General features: G+C 57.6%; 2 protein-coding genes across 7 annotated transcripts; both read left to right on the top strand.

Annotated features, from left to right (window-relative positions):
* The first annotated feature begins 118 nt into the window (after positions 1-118).
* REN (renin) lies at positions 119-8,072 on the top strand. 3 transcript variants are annotated; one of them, XM_042833763.1, is made up of 11 exons: positions 119-1,164; positions 3,188-3,643; positions 4,125-4,278; positions 4,398-4,521; positions 4,680-4,798; positions 4,935-5,131; positions 5,488-5,496; positions 5,774-5,896; positions 6,391-6,535; positions 6,615-6,713; positions 7,028-8,072. In XM_042833763.1, the coding sequence occupies exons 2-11, from the start codon at positions 3,543-3,545 to the stop codon at positions 7,187-7,189; spliced, it is 1,233 nt and encodes a 410-aa protein (XP_042689697.1). In that variant the 5' UTR covers positions 119-1,164; positions 3,188-3,542; the 3' UTR covers positions 7,190-8,072. The 3 variants fall into 3 exon arrangements, with proteins under 3 accessions (XP_042689697.1, XP_042689696.1, XP_042689695.1); XM_042833762.1 differs by lacking the exon at positions 119-1,164 and adding an exon at positions 2,219-3,092; XM_042833761.1 differs by lacking the exon at positions 119-1,164 and having other exon boundaries at positions 2,219-3,643.
* Positions 8,073-9,738: 1,666 nt separating this feature from the next.
* Positions 9,739-17,597, top strand: ETNK2 (ethanolamine kinase 2). 4 transcript variants are annotated; one of them, XM_042833606.1, is made up of 8 exons: positions 9,739-9,978; positions 12,988-13,247; positions 13,676-13,813; positions 14,810-14,952; positions 15,039-15,122; positions 15,477-15,652; positions 16,207-16,280; positions 16,397-17,597. In XM_042833606.1, exons 1-8 carry the CDS (start codon positions 9,754-9,756, stop codon positions 16,467-16,469), a joined length of 1,173 nt encoding a protein of 390 aa, XP_042689540.1. In that variant the 5' UTR covers positions 9,739-9,753; the 3' UTR covers positions 16,470-17,597. The 4 variants fall into 4 exon arrangements, with proteins under 4 accessions (XP_042689540.1, XP_042689542.1, XP_042689543.1 ...); XM_042833608.1 differs by having other exon boundaries at positions 9,889-9,978; positions 10,340-13,247; XM_042833609.1 differs by having other exon boundaries at positions 9,891-9,978; positions 10,326-13,247.
* The last annotated feature ends 87 nt before the right edge of the window (positions 17,598-17,684 follow it).

The following is a 17,684-nucleotide window of genomic DNA, read 5'->3' on the forward strand; positions in this document are numbered from 1 at the left end:
TAAAAAGTGTGTCTGAGACTGTACTGAGGCTTTTTTTCTGGGGTTTGGAGCCTTTTCTTAGGGCCACTAAGAAGCATTGTGGCCATGGCTGGAGGTGACATGGAGACCTTCCCATGGCCGTGATTGGAGGTGACACAGGGACAACCCCAGTGGCTGCAGCTGCCTTCCCACGCACCCAGCAGGACCGTGGGCCGTGGCAAGCAGAGCCCAGGGAGCAGAGGGAGAGGACAGGAGAGGTTAGGAAAACACCCATTAAACCACAATAACATTTAATGACCTGATCGGAGGAGAGTAAATTACCCCTTTAAAATCCAGTCACCACGAAAAAGCAAATGACATCCAGGGATATGAATTAACTGAGATATTGGGGTGGGGGGGAGAGGGGGGGCGAAGCACTTGTAGGGCAGCACATGGACACAGGGCTGCTATCTGAGCACTCACGTTTCCCACAGCCCCATTTCCCATGGGATGCACCCAGCTGGGAGCAGGGCTGGGCGTACTGATGGCAGCACAGCGGGGCTGGTGTGGGGCCAGGAACTGCTCTGCTAGGGTGCAGAACAGCCTCTCTCCAGGAGAGAACAGGTTGGGTAACCCCACAGCTCTGCAGTCAGAGGAACGAGCTCAATGGATACAAGCTGGGATTCTATGAGCACTTGGGAAGCCGGGTGCAAGCAATGAGTTTAATTAAACCAGGGCAATCACATCAAAGCTGGTCCCTGCGCAGATACCTTTCTTAAATGGCAGGAATTAATTAATGAGTTTGAGTTAAACATGTTCCCTCCTTATTGGAGTGCAGCCTGAGCGTATTGGAGGTGCTGGCAGGGTCTGCAGCAGGTGAGAGCAGATTTGGGAACAGTTTGGCTGCTGTGGAGCAGTGACTCCTCTGCCACACCTGGGGTCTCAGAGCTCTCCAGCAGGAATAAAGCATGGCAGCCCCCTGAGTTTGGGGTTCTTCTGCTGTGTGTGGGGCTGTGCTTATGGGATGCTGCTGTCTGGAGGGGGGTGTCTGTAGATCTCCTCCCCTTTGAAGCTTCCTCTGTGGTTTCCTGGTGCCTTGGAGGATGGCAGAAGTGGGGCTGGTCCTGCTTTAAGTCCAGCTGTAGTGGCGAAGCACTGAGGATTGGAGCTGCTTGGTGAGCCCAGTGGGGTTTGGCCACAGTACAGGTGAGTGGGACCCAAAGCTCCCCTGGTGTGTGGCTGTGTCTGCTTGCAGGTAAAAAGCCTCATTTGGGCTATAAAGCAGCTTCTTATGGCCAAGCTGCACCTTTGGGATGTTCATGAAAAACTTGCCTGTGTTTTCCCCTCCAACTCAATAGGATGCTGTCTCAATATGTTCTGCAGCAGTGCTGATGTTAAGAAATCATTCCAGGTGAAGCCCTGACACTGCTGAAGTCAATGGCCCAGTTCCCTCAGTGCTGGTGTAACCCAGACCCTCTGTAGTCCTTCCCAAAAGCTGCTTTGGTGCTCGAGCTTTTCAGCCGTGCCTTGCAGGGAAGCTTTTGTTTCCCTTTGGAAAGCATTTTCCTTCACTTTTAGCTTAGTGATTTGGTTCCTTGAAAGCAGGCAGGAAGCCATTGAGGAATGTTCCCCTTTTATTTCCAGATAAGTTTAATTTTCATCTCTGTAGGATGAGGAACTGTATGGAGCACCTGCAGCTGGTGTCCATCACAGCAGCAAGCAAATCAAATGGGGGGATTTCAGCTCTGCCTGACATCCTCCCATCCTGAGCCTGCAATATCAGGTTGGGTTGATGCAAGGAGCAAAGCTCCTCTGTGCTTTAAGGCTGCATGGGAAGAGCTCAGCATGGCCCCTGCAGCTCTGCTCTCCCAGGGGGTGAGGGATAACTTCAGTAAGTCTCAGAGCAGCTGATGTCCCTGGGGCTGTTCCCCCTGTGCTGCATTAAGTTAAGCAGTGCTCCTTTCCCTGCAGCTCTGTGCACAAATGCACCCTTTGCTGGTTAGCTGAAGCCCTGTGCCAGGTCTTTCTCTCGCTGCTCCCGTGCACCAGCTGCTTTTCCTACTGGGGGTGGAAAATGCCTCCTGGGGTTTTTCCTTGTGTGGAGGGAGGAGCATCCTTGGGGTCCTGTGGATGTGCTCCTCCTGGTTACAGCAGAGATGGAAACCTCAGAGCCCCATGGCCCCATGCCCTGAGTTCACCTTCTTCTGGCTGATGTGGCCCCTTTAGAAGTGACGCTGTACCCCAGAGTCCCTCCTCTGGGGACTTAGGATGCCCGGAAAGGGGATTTATTCCTTGTGGCTCCTTGCCAGGGGCCGGGCTGCTGCCTCCTGACCCTGCAAGGCTGCCCCTGGTGACGCAGCCCCAGGACCTGGCATGGGAAAAGACGTCAAGGCTGGGAGAAATGGGGCCATGGCAGATGAGGTGCCTGCTGGGTTCAGCCCTCCTCTGGCTCCAAACCCTGCGACCCAAAGCCCTGAGGAGTTCAGGGTGCAGGAGGCTGTGAAGCCCCAGGTTTGGAGGTGAGGTGGTGGGGGGGACCCTCCTTGTGCCCCCCAGCTTCTGCGTCCCCAGGTGAAGGTGCCAGCAGTGCCCTGAGCAAATCCTGGCAGCAGTGGGAGCACACCAGTGTGTTTGTGTAGCTGTGGGCTTCAAGGAAGGGGCAAGTGTGTCATCAGGTTTCTTCTGAGAACATTTTTATTGCTGCTGCAGTCGTTTCCCACCGAGGTTCCCTGGATCCTGAGGTCAAGTGCTGGGCTTGGAGCCACGGGGCTCAATCCAGCAGCCATCCTCCATGCACCAGGGCTGGGTGCTGAGCAGGGAACTGCAGCAACAAGAGCTGGGAGCCAGCAGCACAACTTGTGTGAAGGAGTCCTTTGCTGTTGCAGTTCTTGAGCAGTTCAGCTTGCTGTCTGCATCACCTGTGCATCCCCACCATGTGCTGCTTGGGCACCATGAGCTGTGCTCCTGCACACTGCAGTGATCACATTGTGCCTGGCCAGGCTGTAGCTGCTTATACAACTGCAACGAGCTCAGCTGTTCTGTGCACAAGTCTCTGCTCCCTCACTGGGGTGAGAAAACGAGGGGCAGACTTTTCCCTGTGCTCAGAGCAGCCCCTATGAGGACAGCAGCATTTGGTAGGTTTATGGCCAAGGAGCTGCGTTTGCCATTTCCACCCTCAATCTTAGAGGAAATCCCCATTCCTCTATTCCCCTCTTTCTCTGCTCCTTAGCAGCACAGCTCGACCAGACCTGAGCCATCGCCCCGTGTATCCCCACCACTGTCCATCTCTCCTCCCTGGTGGCAGCAGGCATTTGGCCCATGCCCTGCATGCAGTGTGCTGTTGGTGCTCGGGGCTGACACAGCAATGCCATCAGCTGCAGATAATGGAGGTTATCAGCTCCCAGCTATCCACAGCTGCCCTTGTTAACCCTGATAACTGGCTGTGCCCACCTACAATCATGCTGCCCTCAGCCAACTGGGAGGAGAAACCCACAGGGAGGCAGAAAGCCAGCCTATAAAACATTCTCTCCTTGGGGATGTGGAGAAGTCTCTGGTGAAGGAGGAGGCTGCGCTGGGAGCACGAGATGCTGGCAGGAGGCAGCAGAAGGCTGCAGCAGTGTCTGCTCGTCGTGGCCATTGCATGGAGTGCTGGCTTCTTCCACTCACCAGCCCTGGCTTTGCAGAGGTAGAGTTGTTGCTAAAGGAGCACCATGTGCTGGGTTTTGCCATCTCCTTGTTTGCTTGTTTTTTGGTGTTGAGGACCACAGAGCTCTCTTCTCTGCTCCTCCAGGCTGCTGAGAAACACCTTCCCTTCTCCTCCTCCTCCTCCTCCTCTCTGGCACTGAGCACACCTCACCCTCCTTGCTTCTCTTCCCCTCTCCCTCTGAGCGCTGCATGGCACAGCAGCACCTCTCCTTCCATTCCAACCTCCGAAGCCAGCACGACTCCTTCCACTTGCAAAACCAACGAGCTGAGCTTCAGCACATCACAAACCCCCCGTTGTGTGCGGGGCACCCCTACAGCACCGTGTCCCATCCCCGTATCCGCGCATCCCTCCGCTGGGCCGGGACCCTGCGGGCAGCTGCTGCCACCTAGAGCTCGGATCTTCCAGGGCAGGGAGATGCTGCCTCTTGGGGGTGTCCCACAGCCCCCTCCCCTGCCCGCAGGATCGCTCTGCGGAGGATGCCTTCCATCCGGCAGACGCTGCAGGAGATGGGCGTGAAGGTGGCCGACGTGTTTCCCGAGCTGCGGCAAAGGCGAGGCGGGGCGGGCGGCCCCCAAAACGGAACGGCTCCCACCCTCCTCACCAACTACCTGGATGTGAGCCCCTCCCCACGCACGGAATGTTTGTTGCCCCCCCATCTTCCCCACCTCACGGGTTCTATGAGCCGCAGGAGGACCCAGCCCGAGTCATTCTGCCGGCGCTGTGCTTCTTCCAGACGCAGTATTACGGTGAGATCAGCATCGGCACCCCCCCGCAGACCTTCAAGGTGGTCTTTGACACGGGCTCAGCCAACCTGTGGGTGCCGTCCTGCAAGTGCTCCCCACTCTACAGCGCCTGCAGTGAGTGCTGGGGGTGGGGAGGGGACACTCTCCATCCTCACCCTTTGGTTTTCCAGTGGATGTGGGCAAATCCCTTCATCTCAAGGGATGCACGGAGCTCTAGCTGGCTCTGCTGCCCCCTCCCTTGTTGTTTCTGATGCCTTCCTGCCTCTCCCCAGTTTCCCACAGCCGCTATGACTCCTCCAAGTCACGGACATACATAGCCAATGGTACAGGCTTCTCCATCCGCTACGGGACAGGCAGTGTCAAAGGCTTCCTCAGCCAGGATGTGGTCATGGTGAGAGCACACCCTGAATTTTGGAGCAGTTGGCTCTGCTCCCCTTATGAGCACAACCATTTACCTGAAAGTATGGGAGCTCTGCTGGGTTTTACCCCACAGTCTCCCAATGCAGAGACCCTTGTGCCCTCCCCAGGTATCGGACATCCCCATCATCCAGGTCTTCGCTGAGGCCACGGTGCTGCCTGCATTCCCCTTCATCTTTGCCAGGTTTGATGGGGTCCTGGGCATGGGTTACCCCAGCCAGGCCATCGATGGCATCACCCCTGTCTTCGACCGGATCCTCTCCCAGCAGATCCTCAAGGAGGACGTGTTCTCTGTCTACTACAACCGGTGGGTTTCAAGGTGGGGAGGGGGTTGCTTTGCAGGGCTGGGCATTGCAGCCTCAGCGTGCTGGGGATGCAGCTTGGGACTGTGAAGAAGCTATGGCTGGGGCTGTGAGACCCAGGCTGGGTGGAATTTGCCTGCAGGAGATGGGCTGGAATGAGGCAGCACAGGAGGCAGATGCACGCCTAAGTAGAGTCTGTAGCTCTTTATCCCATCTAAAGATGGATTCTTTAATAATGAATGAGTCCCAAGGATGCTAGCTGCCATTGCAGCCTGGTCAGGTTGCTGTTTCAGTGCCCTTGGCACTCTGGGATGCAGCCACCCACAGACCACAGGCTCACAGAACATTTCTCTCTTTGCAGAGCTTCAAAGTAAGAAGATGAAAAGCGTGAGCTCTCTGGAGGCAGCACCCACTGCCAGCACCACAGACCCCAGTGCTGGCTCCTAGGAGCTCCAGCCCTGGGCTCTGCCCTCACCTGTCCTCAGCACCCACCTGCCCCAATCCTCACCCCTGTGGTCTCACATCCCCCTCACTAAACCAGGATGGCTCCTGCTTTGCCACTGCTCACCAGGCTGACAGCACTGCATGCTCCCTGCCCCAGGAACCCCAAGTGAAGGAGGGTCACCCCGCTGTGCTTTGCACCCTAGGAATTCTCCTTTGAAACCCGGTGGGGAAATCATCCTGGGGGGCACCGACCCAGCCTACTACACTGGGGACTTCCACTACCTGAGCATCAGCAGGAACGGGTACTGGCAGATCAGCATGAAGGGGTGAGGATATGGGGCACATCATCCAAATACTGCCCTGGGCACATAAAGGTGGGCTTGGGAGAATGGGGCTGTGGGCAGTGGGATGCTTTGTACTCTAAGAGGGAAAGGGAGTGGGGTCGGTTCTTCCAGCACAGAGCTGCACCACGATGATGTTCAGCTCATCTCACAGTGCTGGGGAATGCAGAGGGGGAGGCACTGTGGGTTGATTTCCCTTGGAAGCTGCAGTGGAAGAATTTAACCCCTGTCAGCCTGCAGGAGCAGCGTGAGATGCTGAAACAATTCTGCTTTTTTTAGCTTAAAAAAAAATAATAATAAAATAAAATACCACCACCGAGACCAACAAAAGATACATGATGAAGCCTTGTTGAGGAACTTGAAGGGAGTGATCCCAGAGGGGTTGTGTGCTGGAGGCACTGGGATCAGCATGTGCTCTGCCCAGCTGCTGCTTCTGAGCTGCAAACATCACGAGAGTTCAGGATTCGCCTCTGTCCCAGGGTGTCTGTAGGGGCTGAAATCTTGTTCTGCAAGGAGGGCTGCTCAGTGGCCATTGACACCGGAGCATCCTACATCACTGGCCCAGCCGGCCCTGTGTCCGTGCTGATGAAAGCCATTGGAGCAGCAGAGATGACTGAAGGAGAGGTGAGCAAAGCCCAGCTGCATCCCCACGTTCTCCCCAGCCCATCCTCAGGCTCAGCGCTGCCTCCTCCTCCTCCTGCAGTACGTGGTTGACTGTGAGAAGGTCCCCCAGCTGCCCAACATCTCCTTCCACCTGGGAGGGAAGGCATACACGCTCAATGGCTCAGCCTACGTCCTCAGGGTAAGCTGTGTCCCTGTGTGAGGGCGGGGATGGGATGCTGGTGGGGATGCACTTCTCCCTGCATCCCTGCAAGCAGTCGCAGAGCGATGCTGCTCGCTGTTTCTCCACGCTCTCACGTGCAGCAGAGATGTCCAGGTGAGGCAGAGCAGCCCACTGCTGCTTCCTTGGGGTGGGAGACATATGGAGCCAGCAGAGCCAGGCAAGGGCAACCCTCTGTGGTAGAAGGGAAATCAAAGCCAAGCACAGGGCACACGTTGAGCTGGAAATCTCCCTCCTGCCACCTCATCTACCGTAGAGTCTGCTCCTCTCTGCAGCAAACCCAGTACGGGGAGGACATCTGCGTGGTGGCTCTCTCAGGGCTGGACGTCCCACCCCCGGCTGGACCCCTCTGGATCCTGGGTGCCAGCTTCATCGGGCACTACTACACCAAATTCGACCGTCGCAACAACCGCATCGGCTTCGCCACCGCCCGCTGACCGCCGGGGGGGGGCTGGGAGGCAGCTGAGAAGCAGGGAGCATCGCCGGGGAGAGAGCGATTCGACACGCAAACGAGAGCAGCGCTTCCTTAAAGCACAGCCACCTCCTCTCTGCACTGAAGCAACTGCAAATCCTCGCGTTCTCCCACTCCAAAACCCCCGCTCTGCTTCCCGAGAGCCTCCGCTGCCACGGGGGGGGGGAGAGCGGAGCCCGGGAGCATCGCGCTGAGGAATCAAAGCGGGATCCTGCAGCTGGAGCTGCACCTCCGGAGGCTTTGCAGGGTGATGTGCGTTGCTGCTGGCTGGGGCAGAGGAGCTTTGCAGGTTGCAGACGCTGTGGAGCGATGTTTGGTTGCTGTTCTTAGATGGGAGGCAAATTAATCGGTGTCATTAGGCTGCTTACAGCGATGGTTCTTTCAGCTGCTGTTAACCCTGCCCCTCTCTGCAATTTAATATTAAACAACCCCAGAGCAGCAGGAAGCTGAGCGTTCTGCGAGGAGGGAGAAAGGAGGAAAAGTTCCCTTACGGGAACTGGGGAAGAAGTGTTCTCTGCTGGGATCCACCGCTGTGCTTTAAGCAGGCAGCGCTGCAGGCTGCTCTTCGCTGTTGTGTCAGAGAGCTGAGAACCAGCTGCAAATCTGAGCCCATCCCAAAGCCAAGCAGTTGGCAATGCTCTCATCTCCCCCTGGTTGTGAGCACAGCTGAGCCCTGGGAACACACCTGTAACGAGCACAGCACCGTGCTGCAGGAGCTTCTCCTCCTCACCCTGCCACCAGCAATGGCTGCTGATTTCCCAGAGTGAATCCTGGTGAGGGTTGGGAGCAATTCTCCTTCCAGCACAGCATGGGATGCTGCCAGCCAGGCTGCAGCCTTGCCAGCCTCCTTTCCTGCAAGGCCCAGGCTCTGAGCAGTGGCCAAGCTGCCAGTTTTTGCCCTTGGCAGGGTGTTGGGCAGCGTGTAGCCAAGCTTGAGTATTTAAACCTCTTAGCATCAAGCTGTGCATCCCTGGGATGGGAAAGGCACCCTGGGTGCTCCTCACTGCTTTCCATCCCCTTCTGCATCACTGTGAGGCAGGGAGAAGGGTGAGGATGGGGGGGGCAGATGGAAGTGACCCCCCTCCCCACCCGCTCTCACCCGGTGCTTCCTGAGCACTGTCACAGCATTCAGCTGCTCTGCAGCACAGGAAACCCAGGGAATGGGGAGAGGCAGCCGCGGGGGGGAGGGTCTACACGGATCAGCTCTGGAGCCACAGCCTTACAGCCACAGGGAGATGCTTGAAAGCTGTGGGGCCCATCTGAGACAGGATGCACCTTTGGGTCTGGTTCTGCTCCTTTTCAGCGCAGTTGCTCGGAGCAGCGGGAGAGAAAAACGTTTGGGCTGCTGCTGGCCCTTCAGCCTGCCCATTAGCACCTCTAATAGCCTGTGCCAGGGCCATTTCCTGGTGCCTGCTGTGCAGAGCTGGCTGCAAGGCACTGCTAACCCGCAACTGCCCCGTATTAACACTTGTGATCGTTACAGGCGAGCAATTAGGCCACGCTCGGCCCAGCAAAGAGACCGGAGCAATTACGGCCATCCTATTAAAACTGACAGCGCTCGCTCTATATATAGCAAAGCAGGGAACTGGTTTATTTTCTTCCCCTTCCTTGAACGATTTTCCCCAAGTCTCCATGGTCCATTTAGTCGGCGGCAGCCGCAGCCAGCTGTAAACTTTGGAGGGGGCATTCTGTGCTCGGAGCCGTTGTTATTTCCTATGATAATGAACTGAGGCTGCTCTGGTGTCAGGGGGCCGGCGGGTGGGTGATGCTCTGTCTTTAACCACTCAACCTCTCTGCAGCTCGCCTGTAAATCCCAGTTGATGGGAGGTGAGTGTATTGCCTGGGTCCGGAGAGGACAGCAACAGAGAACTGGTGGAAATTTTAAGATTGTAGAATAGGATTTTTTGATTTGGAAGGGTCCCAGATGTCAGCTTTTGGATTGGATGGGACCCACTGAGTGCAGCTCCTGGTGGAGACGATAGAATTACAGAATATCTTGATTTGAAAGGCACACAGACAAATCGCCGAGTCCAACTTTTGAGCTGGAAAAGACTGTCTGGATCCAACTCCTGGCTGTGCATCACCAATCCCCGAACCATAGGATGCCACCCGTTACCTCAGGGCACAACCTGCACCTCGGGGTGCCGCATCCCCTCCCACCCCCATCCCGACCCCCCGCCGCAGCCCTGCTCCAACCTCCTTCAGCCCCCATTTAAGCCCCAAAGCTCAACCCCGATCCCAAATCCCAGCCGCAAGGTTCCGAGCTGCCCAAATCCCCCAGAAACGTCAGCGCTGCCGAGAGGCTTCGGAACGCAGCCCGCAGGTGCGCGGGGCGGAGATGCCCGGAGGCGGCGAACGCAGCGTTCAGAGCGGGGCCGGTGCGGGGCCGGTGCGGGTCCCGCTGACCTCACAATGCGGGCGGGCGCTGGTGCGGGAGGCGGGCGGCGGGAGGCGGGCCGGTGACTCATGGCTTCCCAACGGCGGGCGGCTCCTCCCCGCGGCCGCCGGCCCCGCGGCAGCCCCCGGCACATGGGCCGCGGATCGGGGCGCTCGGAGCCGGGGATGGCCGTACCGCCCGGCCGCTGCCCGGATTGCTGGGATACGGAACGGGGAGGAGGTGGAGGTGGAAGTCGTGGGGTTCCCGGCGTGCTTCAGCTCGGTGTGTTGGTGGATGAAGGAGACGTGCTGCCCGGAGCGCTGCGGCTGATGCGGGAACTGAGACCCAGCTGGGAGCCGGCCAGGGTGAAGACCAAGGTACGGGGGGTGCACGGAGGGGGTTCCGTGGGAGGGGCTGTAGGATGCTGTAGGGCCTGACGTGGAGGGTACGACACACCGGTGCCCCGTTCTCTCAGGGGCTGAGCAGGTGTGCAAAGCTCTTGCACACCGAGCCCCCCCACGCACAGGCTCTGGGGACACCATCGGGAGCCACGGAATGAGGACTGTGGATGCAGAAGGTCTCTCGGGGCTGGAGTTTGGGGGTCGTGGTGTCAACCCCCCTGCATTACCCCACAGGTGCTGCACTGTCTGGCAGTGCCACCGGACACCACACATCGCAGCTGCAGGGCTCATGTGGCTTAGCAGCAGGCTTGCACTTTTACCAGGTTCCTTTGCACAGAGCAAGTTGGGATGAATGCTGACATCCTGCATGGAGCAAGGCTCACCTGTCCCAAGCTGGCACAGCAGTTCCTGGGAATCAGCAGCTCCCGTCCTCCTCCTCCAAGCCTCTGCCCAGGTGTGGGGTGCAGAAAGGAGGCTGCTGGGGGCTGCAGCGCCGTGGGATGTCTTGGGATTGGCATGGAGCAGGCAGGCAGCAGAGCTGGATGCACTCAACCACGCGTACGTGTGCATGCATGTCCTCTGAAGGCACACGCTTCCTGTGTGCCTGGAGTGCCATTAAAAATGTATTAATAGCCAAGTGTAATTAAATCCAAGAAGCTGCAGGAAAATACATACGAAAGGGCAGATGGTAAGGGACAGGAAGCTTGGAGTTCGAGTTCCTCAGGCTGCATAGTTGGGAGGGCAGGAAATGTCCCAGGCGCTGTGCAGCACCTCGCACAGCTATGTGGTGCTTATGGGGAGCCTGAAAGGAGCAGGAGCACAGCTTTGTGGTGGCCAGGTTCTGCCCAGGAATGGAGAGGAGTTTGCGTTCAGCAGCAGCTTGCATGTGTTGTGTTTTTAATTTAGAAAAGACCAAAAAAAAAAAAAAAAAAAAAAGAAGAAGAGAAGAAAACTTAGGAGACATCAAGGGGAAATCCTCCGGTTGCATTTCTCTCTGCAAGAGGTATTGGGAGAGGATTGGAACAGTGCGTTGTTCTCAGCTGGTTCCTATTAGCGTTCCTGTTAGCTTCCCTCTGCAGACTGGAGCAGTGCCTGGTTCACACCGCCTCGGTGTGCAGTGTTGGGGCACAGCTGCCTGCAGGGACTGTACCAGGCTGTGCCTGCAGCATGGAAAACCCTCCCGGCGCTTGGGACAGGGTGCAGAAAATAAGGAGGCCGGGTGCTCATCCAACTGCCAGGCTCCTCAGCCCCATGCACTGCATGTTGTGCTGCTCCTCGTCCTTTTGGTTCTGCTCCCTGGGCAGCAGTATCTCCATGCTGGTGTGGTGTCACAGTGACTCAACCAGCATAAATACCTCCGAAGGGAAGCAGCAACGCTGAAAGGATTCAGGCATGGCAGAGGGCTCTGCTGTCCCTCCTAGGATTTGTTTTAGCTTTAACTTTGGCAGCAAGGTGCTCTGCTGCAATAAGGGCCAGCGCTGCTGTGGTGTGGTTGGTGCTCAAGGAGAGCCAGCGTGGGCATGGGGACACAGGGCTGCAGGAGGGGGCAAGCAGGCACAGAGCTGCACCTCTTCAGTATCTTTGCACAAGGCTTGGGGCTGCTGCACAGCTCCTGGTGCACTCACACTTGGTTTCCCTTTACACACACACCATGCATGGGCATGCAGGTTGCTGCCGAGCCATGTGCGTGCAAGTCTCCAAAATCAATGGCCTGGAATTCAAAGGGGATAAGGCTCTGTAATCCCATTAAATCCACTGGAAAGGGGTGATGGGGCCATGAGGCAGCAAAACAAGGCACTGCGTGTGGACCTGGCGTGGAGGCAGCGCTGAGCACCTCGAGGAGGAGCTGCTCACCTGTAGGTGCACACGTGCAGCTGGCAAACGTTGGCACAGCACTGCAGCATGTGCTGCAAGCTGCATTACTGGAGCCTGGCAGGGCAAGAAAAGCTGAAATCGTGGTGGGAAGACAGATTGGCCGGGTAGGAACTGCAGCTTGGTTGCTTGCAGCATCACCCTGCCCAGCTGCGGGTGTGAGGATGATGGACACCGCAGCCCGTTGCGCCTGGCTGTGTAATTCCAGTGCAGAGTTTCCCTCGGCAGGCTGCACAGGGAAGCCCTATATATAGGCACCCCACATAGGAGCGTGAGTTGCCGAGTGAGCCAGCTAAAATTAGCTGTCCCACCCCCGAGCATCGCTGCTCCCTACCACGCACCCTCCAGCATCGCACCGGCTCCGTCTCGCCAAACAGCGAGGAGACGAAGGGAGAACGCACCGGGGATGCTTCCCCTCTCTGTGGCTGAGCATCCTGCCTTTGTGATGGGAACCCAAACCCCTCGTAATACCCATGGAGATGGCGGCTGCTCCGTGCTGCGGCCCAGGGCAGGGTGAGGACCCCGGCGCGGGAGGAACGGGGCCCGCATGTGCGCGGGCAGGCGGCCAAATTGGGGCTCCGGGAGAACAAAACTCTCTTTCCATCTGTGAGGAACCATCAGAGCAATGACAAGAGACGTCCCCAGCAGAGACGTCCCTGCCTATCAGCGACTCGTGGCCCCGCGGGGTGGGTCAGGAGGAGGAGATGGGGTGGTGGTGTTTGCTCAGCCTTGTTTGCTGTGCCATCGGTGGTTTCTGCCAAAAGGTTTTTTTGGGACCGGTTCCCAGGGTCGCTGAGATGCCGGGTGAGCTCGCAGCACATCTCACCACCCCTGAGCAACAAGGTGAAAAACAGCAGTGAGTTTCCCCCCAGAAACGCTCACGGTTTGGTGCAGCTGAAGCCTTGTGCCCATGCAGGTTGTGCCTGACCCCGTGCGATCTTGTGCCACCTCCCACAGCAGCTTTTCCTGCTGTCCTGCTGCTCCGTGTTCCCCTTTCCCCATTGCCTATAACTGCCACTGCTGTATCTGTGCCATGAGGAAGGGGGTTCCCAGTGCCCACCCCGCATGGCAGGGACGTGCGGGCATCGCTCTGCCGCCCCTTCTCCCCTGCAGCTCTTCACCGACGGCATCACCAACAAGCTGGTGGCCTGCTACACGGACGAGGACATGGCAGATGCAGTGCTGGTCCGTGTCTATGGTAGAAAGACGGAGCTCTTTGTGGACCGGGAGACGGAGCTGAGGAACTTCCAGGTGCTGCATGCCCATGGCTGTGCCCCTGACCTCTACTGCGCCTTCCAGAATGGGCTCTGCTATGAGTTCCTGCCTGGCATCGCCCTGGGGCCCGACCACGTGCGGGACCCCCGCATATTCAGGTGTGTGGGACCCCCAGTGCTGGGTCGTATGGGGTCAGGGAGGAAGCAGGGGGAAGTGGGAGCATGTTTTCAGTTCTCTACCTGCTCCAAACTGGCACCCGAGGTGCTCCAGTCCTATTCTCCCCTTGCTCAGATCTGGGTGGTGATGGGGTCGGAATTCCCAGTGCTGTGCACCCAGGTGGGGCCAAGTCGGCAGCTGTGATTTTAAAGCTTTTTGTGGAAGGGGGTTGCATGAGGATCGTGGCTTCAGTCTGAGCTCACCCTGGAAAGGTGAAGCTGTCCCACATGGGCGTTTGAGATCCTTCAAAGGCTCAGGACTTGCATGGAACAGGGAGTTAGCTGGGCTGTGCGTGTGTTTTGGGGCATCTCTGTTGAGTCAGCTCCATTCCCCAGCTCAGACTTCTAATCACACCTCTGCTCACTTCCAGGCTGGTGGCCCAGGAGATGGCCCGGGTACACACCATCCACGCCAACGGGAGCCTCCCCAAACCCATCCTCTGGCAGAAGCTGCACAAATACCTCACCCTTGTGAAGACGGACCTCAGCCCAAAGGTACCCAACCCCAGGTAAAGGCAGAGGGATCCCAAAGAGCCAGGCTCTGGCTTGGGCACCCACTGCCCACCCATCTGTAGGTCTTCCTCCTATGGGACGTGGGTCTCCAGGTAAAGCCTCTGCTGGAGTCTGGGCTCTGTGAGCAGGGGCTTGGGGAGTGCTGGCCACCTGTGGTTTGTGGTTCCTCCATGAACAAAGTTGTGGACAAACCCCTGAGAGCTTGGGGTGCTCATGGGATGGAGGCAGCCCCAGCTGCCTGCTGTGCTATGGTTGCACAGCACCTGGGCAGCATCTGACCTGAACCACAGACACCCATGTGCTGTGATCACCCTCCCTGTGAATCTCGCCTGTGTTTTATGCCATCGTTAGAAAAAGATGGAACCCAAAGCCCTTCTTACAGTGGGATCTGAGCAGCAGGGTTCTGTTATCACTGCTGGAAGGGATGCTGGCAGCCCAGCCCCATTTCAGAGTGCTTCATCCCATTGCTGGGAGGGCGATGCCATGCTGGGAGCCCGGGTTCGTGTCAGGTGAGTGAGGGCACATCAGCCCTCTGTGGAAGGGTGCAGGCAGCCCCCAGAGGTGGAGGAGGTGAACGAACCCCAAATCAAGCAAATAATTAACCCTGTCCCTGGGATGGGATGCAGGGCTGTTCCCAGTGCTTTACCCAACGCTGCACCATACATACAGCCAGTGTGGTAATTATTAACGTGCTCCATTCTTGGAACAGCTGCAGAGGTTACTGAGTATGGGGCCTGGAGGATTCAAAGAATTCCCATCACCTTTGGGTTGGTCTTAGAGATGAAGGGAATGGCTGAGGCCGTGCCAGGTGCCCTGGGGACTACGGAGGATGCACCAAGTATCGAAGCTCAGCTTCCCTACCAATAACTGCTCTGTGTCACTAATGAATTCATTTATAACATGCACAGAGGGAAGTGGGGGCAATGCTTCCCCTCTGCTCCTATGGGAGATCCCTGTGAGCAGAAGTGATTCCTCCCCTTCCCCTTCCCCAGCCTCCACCAGGACGTGCCCAGCCTGGAGATGCTGGAACATGAGCTGGCCTGGATGAAGGACACACTCTCACAGCTGGGCTCCCCCGTCGTGCTGTGCCACAATGACCTGCTCTGCAAGAACATCATCTACAACAGAGCTCAAGGTCAGTGGCAGCAGCAGAGGGGTCACTTTGTTCCCCTCTCCCCGGTGCTGATGGCTCCAGCCCCAACCCATTGCTTTGCTTTGCAGAGCACGTCCGTTTCATCGACTACGAGTACACTGGCTACAACTACCAGGCTTTTGACATTGGGAATCACTTCAATGAGTTTGCAGGTAAGCTGGCTCCTCTCCGTGGCTCTGAAGCTCCCCCTGGGTTGGGGCAGCTCCCCACTATCTCCCCATCCTTGAGGAATGGAGAGAGCTGCATCTCTTGATGGGAAATGGACGCAGTTCCTTGGGTGATGTGCAAAGCAGCGTCTCTGCTTGCCCTGATCCACTGGTTGAGGTGTGATGCCTGCAAGAACTCGGCTCTATGAACCGAGTGGGTGCCTCAAATCAGAGGGCTGAACACTCTGTGCAAGCCCAGAGCTGCAGTTGTTTCACTCACATGGGGAGAACGCTTCGGCCACATCAGTGTGCCCTGAAAGAGCCGCCCTGTGGCCACCTACAGCCCCTCTCCCCTTGCAGGTGTGAAGGAGGTGGATTACCGCCTGTACCCCAGCAAGGAGACCCAGCTGCAGTGGCTGCACTCCTACCTGCAGGCCTACAAGCAGCTCACCCAAGGGGGGCAGGGAGGCAACGGGGTCACCGTGTCCGAGAAGGAGCTGGAGGCTCTCTATGTGCAAGTGAACAAGTTTTCTTTGGTGAGTGCTGGAGGTGGGAGGTGGGAAGGAGCTGACTTGATCCCTGTGTTCTCCTTTTCACTCACAGGGTTCAGGTGCTGCTGGGGGCAGCCCCACAGAGCCTGGCTATGCTCAGAGCTGCTGAGCTCCAGGGCAAGGTCACAGATAGTGCTGGCTGAGGACGCTGAGATTGCAGAGTCCCAGTTGGCAACCTGAGCAGCTTGCTTTTGCCAGGAACATTTACAAAAGTGATTTTCAGAGAAGGCTGAAGCAGAGGTCTGACAGCTGAATTGCAGCCCTTTGACCTGGGGCAGGGAGCTGTGTGCTGGGACATCTGTGCTCTGCCCTCACGCCTTCCAGCAGAGCTGTTTGCTGCAGCAGGGACCTATCCCAGCATGGCCAAATCTCATGTTGGCTGTGGGATCAGGAGAAATTTCCAGCAGCAAAGCTGTACCCTGAGCACTCTGCACTGCTGCTCAGCATCCTTCCTCACCTGGGCTGCCATCCACCTTTGGAGCTTATAGAAATCCACGCCTGGGCTGTGCTGCTTCTGATCCCTGTTCTGTCTGTTGCAGGCATCCCATTTCCTGTGGGCATGCTGGGGCCTGATCCAGGATAAATACTCTACCATAGACTTTAACTTCTTAAGGTGAGTCCGTGCTGAGCTCTGCAGAGCTGAGGGGGCCAATGTCCAAGTGCTCAATACTGGATGGATCCCAAAACCCTGGCTGGGTGCGTGTCTCACGTCCATCCCTCTTTTGGCAGATATGCAAAGCTAAGGTTTAGGCAGTACTTCAAGATGAAGCCGGTGGTCACAGCCCTGCAGATCTCCAAATAGTGGCTCTGGCCCTTGGGACCCTGAGTTATTTTGTCCTTGCTGCATCCACAGCCCTGGCACCTCCCTCGCCTCCTCCCTGCCCAGGGGTGAGGGCAGGTCCCGACGGTGGGAAGGGGGAAGAGGAGCTTTACCCCAGCCACCGATTAAAGGAGACCCTGGACATACCCAAGACTGGACCATGAGATGCTCAAGAGGACCACAGAGAGGTCCCTGCCTACACAAGGACATCTCACCACCGCCTTACAGCGAGCCCGGCTCAGCCCTGCTGCCCGGCAGCTCTGTGTCCTGCTGCCATTGCTGCTGCTGGGCCTGGCAATGGGAGGAAACGGGATCCCCCTCATCCATCCATTCAGCACTGAGCACTGCTGGGTTGCTTTAGCTGCCCCGTGCTCACACTGTGCCTATTGGCTTCACTGTTCCCTCTGTCCTCTCTGCCCTGCCTGCTCAGTACTCTCGCCCCTCAAAACCACCCTCCGTAGGTCTGTGTTCACCCCAGAGCTGGGGACCCTTTTCCAAGTGGGATGGGTGCTGCTGCCATCCGGCTCCAGGCTGAGCCATAGCACTGCAAGGCAGCGAAGGCAGCATCCTCAGCAGTGCTTCAAGCACTGCTCTGTGCTCAACCTGGGGCTGCTTCTCCCCACAGCCCCATCGGCTTCACTTGCAGCATCCCACAGAGCAGCAGGGGGGCTCCCAGCCCTGTCACCCCCCACGTCCCCCAGTAATGGGGGGCTCAGTGCAGCCACAGGTATGGAGTGTGGCTGCCCTATCCCTGCACTCTTCCCCCCATCAGTGCAGCCAGACCCACGTGAGATGCCCTGGCAGGAGATGGATGGAGCCGTGCTGTCCCTAGAAGTGGGCACAGCTTTGTCCTCAGCTGGCATTTGGCTGCTGTCCCCTCTGCAAGGATGAGCCCACCCCACTGAGCACTGCCCAGCTCATGACAGCAGTGGTACATCAGGTGGGGGCTGGGGGACACGGTCACTTGCCTTGGCTGCTTGGCAGATGCCAAGGGACAAAGCATCTGCCCCCTCTGCCAGGGCACAGGAACCTAACCCAGCAAAAACCTGTGACTTTTGTTGCATCTGGTGTTTGTTTTGGTGCACAATAAAAGCTGCTGGTAGCTGGAAATCGCGGGCCAATCGATCTGTGGTGCCTGGTTCAGGACTTGGGCTGGTGCAGGAGCTGAGGGGGCCTCTCATCACAGGGTGTGCTGCT

Source organism: Centrocercus urophasianus, unplaced genomic scaffold, assembly GCF_019232065.1.
Source record: "Centrocercus urophasianus isolate 14NV4802_14NV808 unplaced genomic scaffold, USGS_Curo_1.0 seq_42, whole genome shotgun sequence".
Taxonomy (NCBI): domain Eukaryota; kingdom Metazoa; phylum Chordata; class Aves; order Galliformes; family Phasianidae; genus Centrocercus; species Centrocercus urophasianus.

Bases quoted from the DNA above. Each gene is read 5' to 3' on its own strand.
- REN (XM_042833763.1), top strand. From the start codon at position 3,543: ATGCTGGCAGGAGGCAGCAGAAGGCTGCAGCAGTGTCTGCTCGTCGTG. The intron at 4,799-4,934 runs GTGAGAGCACAC...TGCCCTCCCCAG, and splicing joins TCAGCCAGGATGTGGTCATG to GTATCGGACATCCCCATCAT. The intron at 6,714-7,027 runs GTAAGCTGTGTC...TCCTCTCTGCAG, and splicing joins GCTCAGCCTACGTCCTCAGG to CAAACCCAGTACGGGGAGGA.
- ETNK2 (XM_042833606.1), top strand. From the start codon at position 9,754: ATGGGCCGCGGATCGGGGCGCTCGGAGCCGGGGATGGCCGTACCGCCC. The intron at 9,979-12,987 runs GTACGGGGGGTG...TCTCCCCTGCAG, and splicing joins CGGCCAGGGTGAAGACCAAG to CTCTTCACCGACGGCATCAC. The intron at 15,653-16,206 runs GTGAGTGCTGGA...TGTCTGTTGCAG, and splicing joins AAGTGAACAAGTTTTCTTTG to GCATCCCATTTCCTGTGGGC.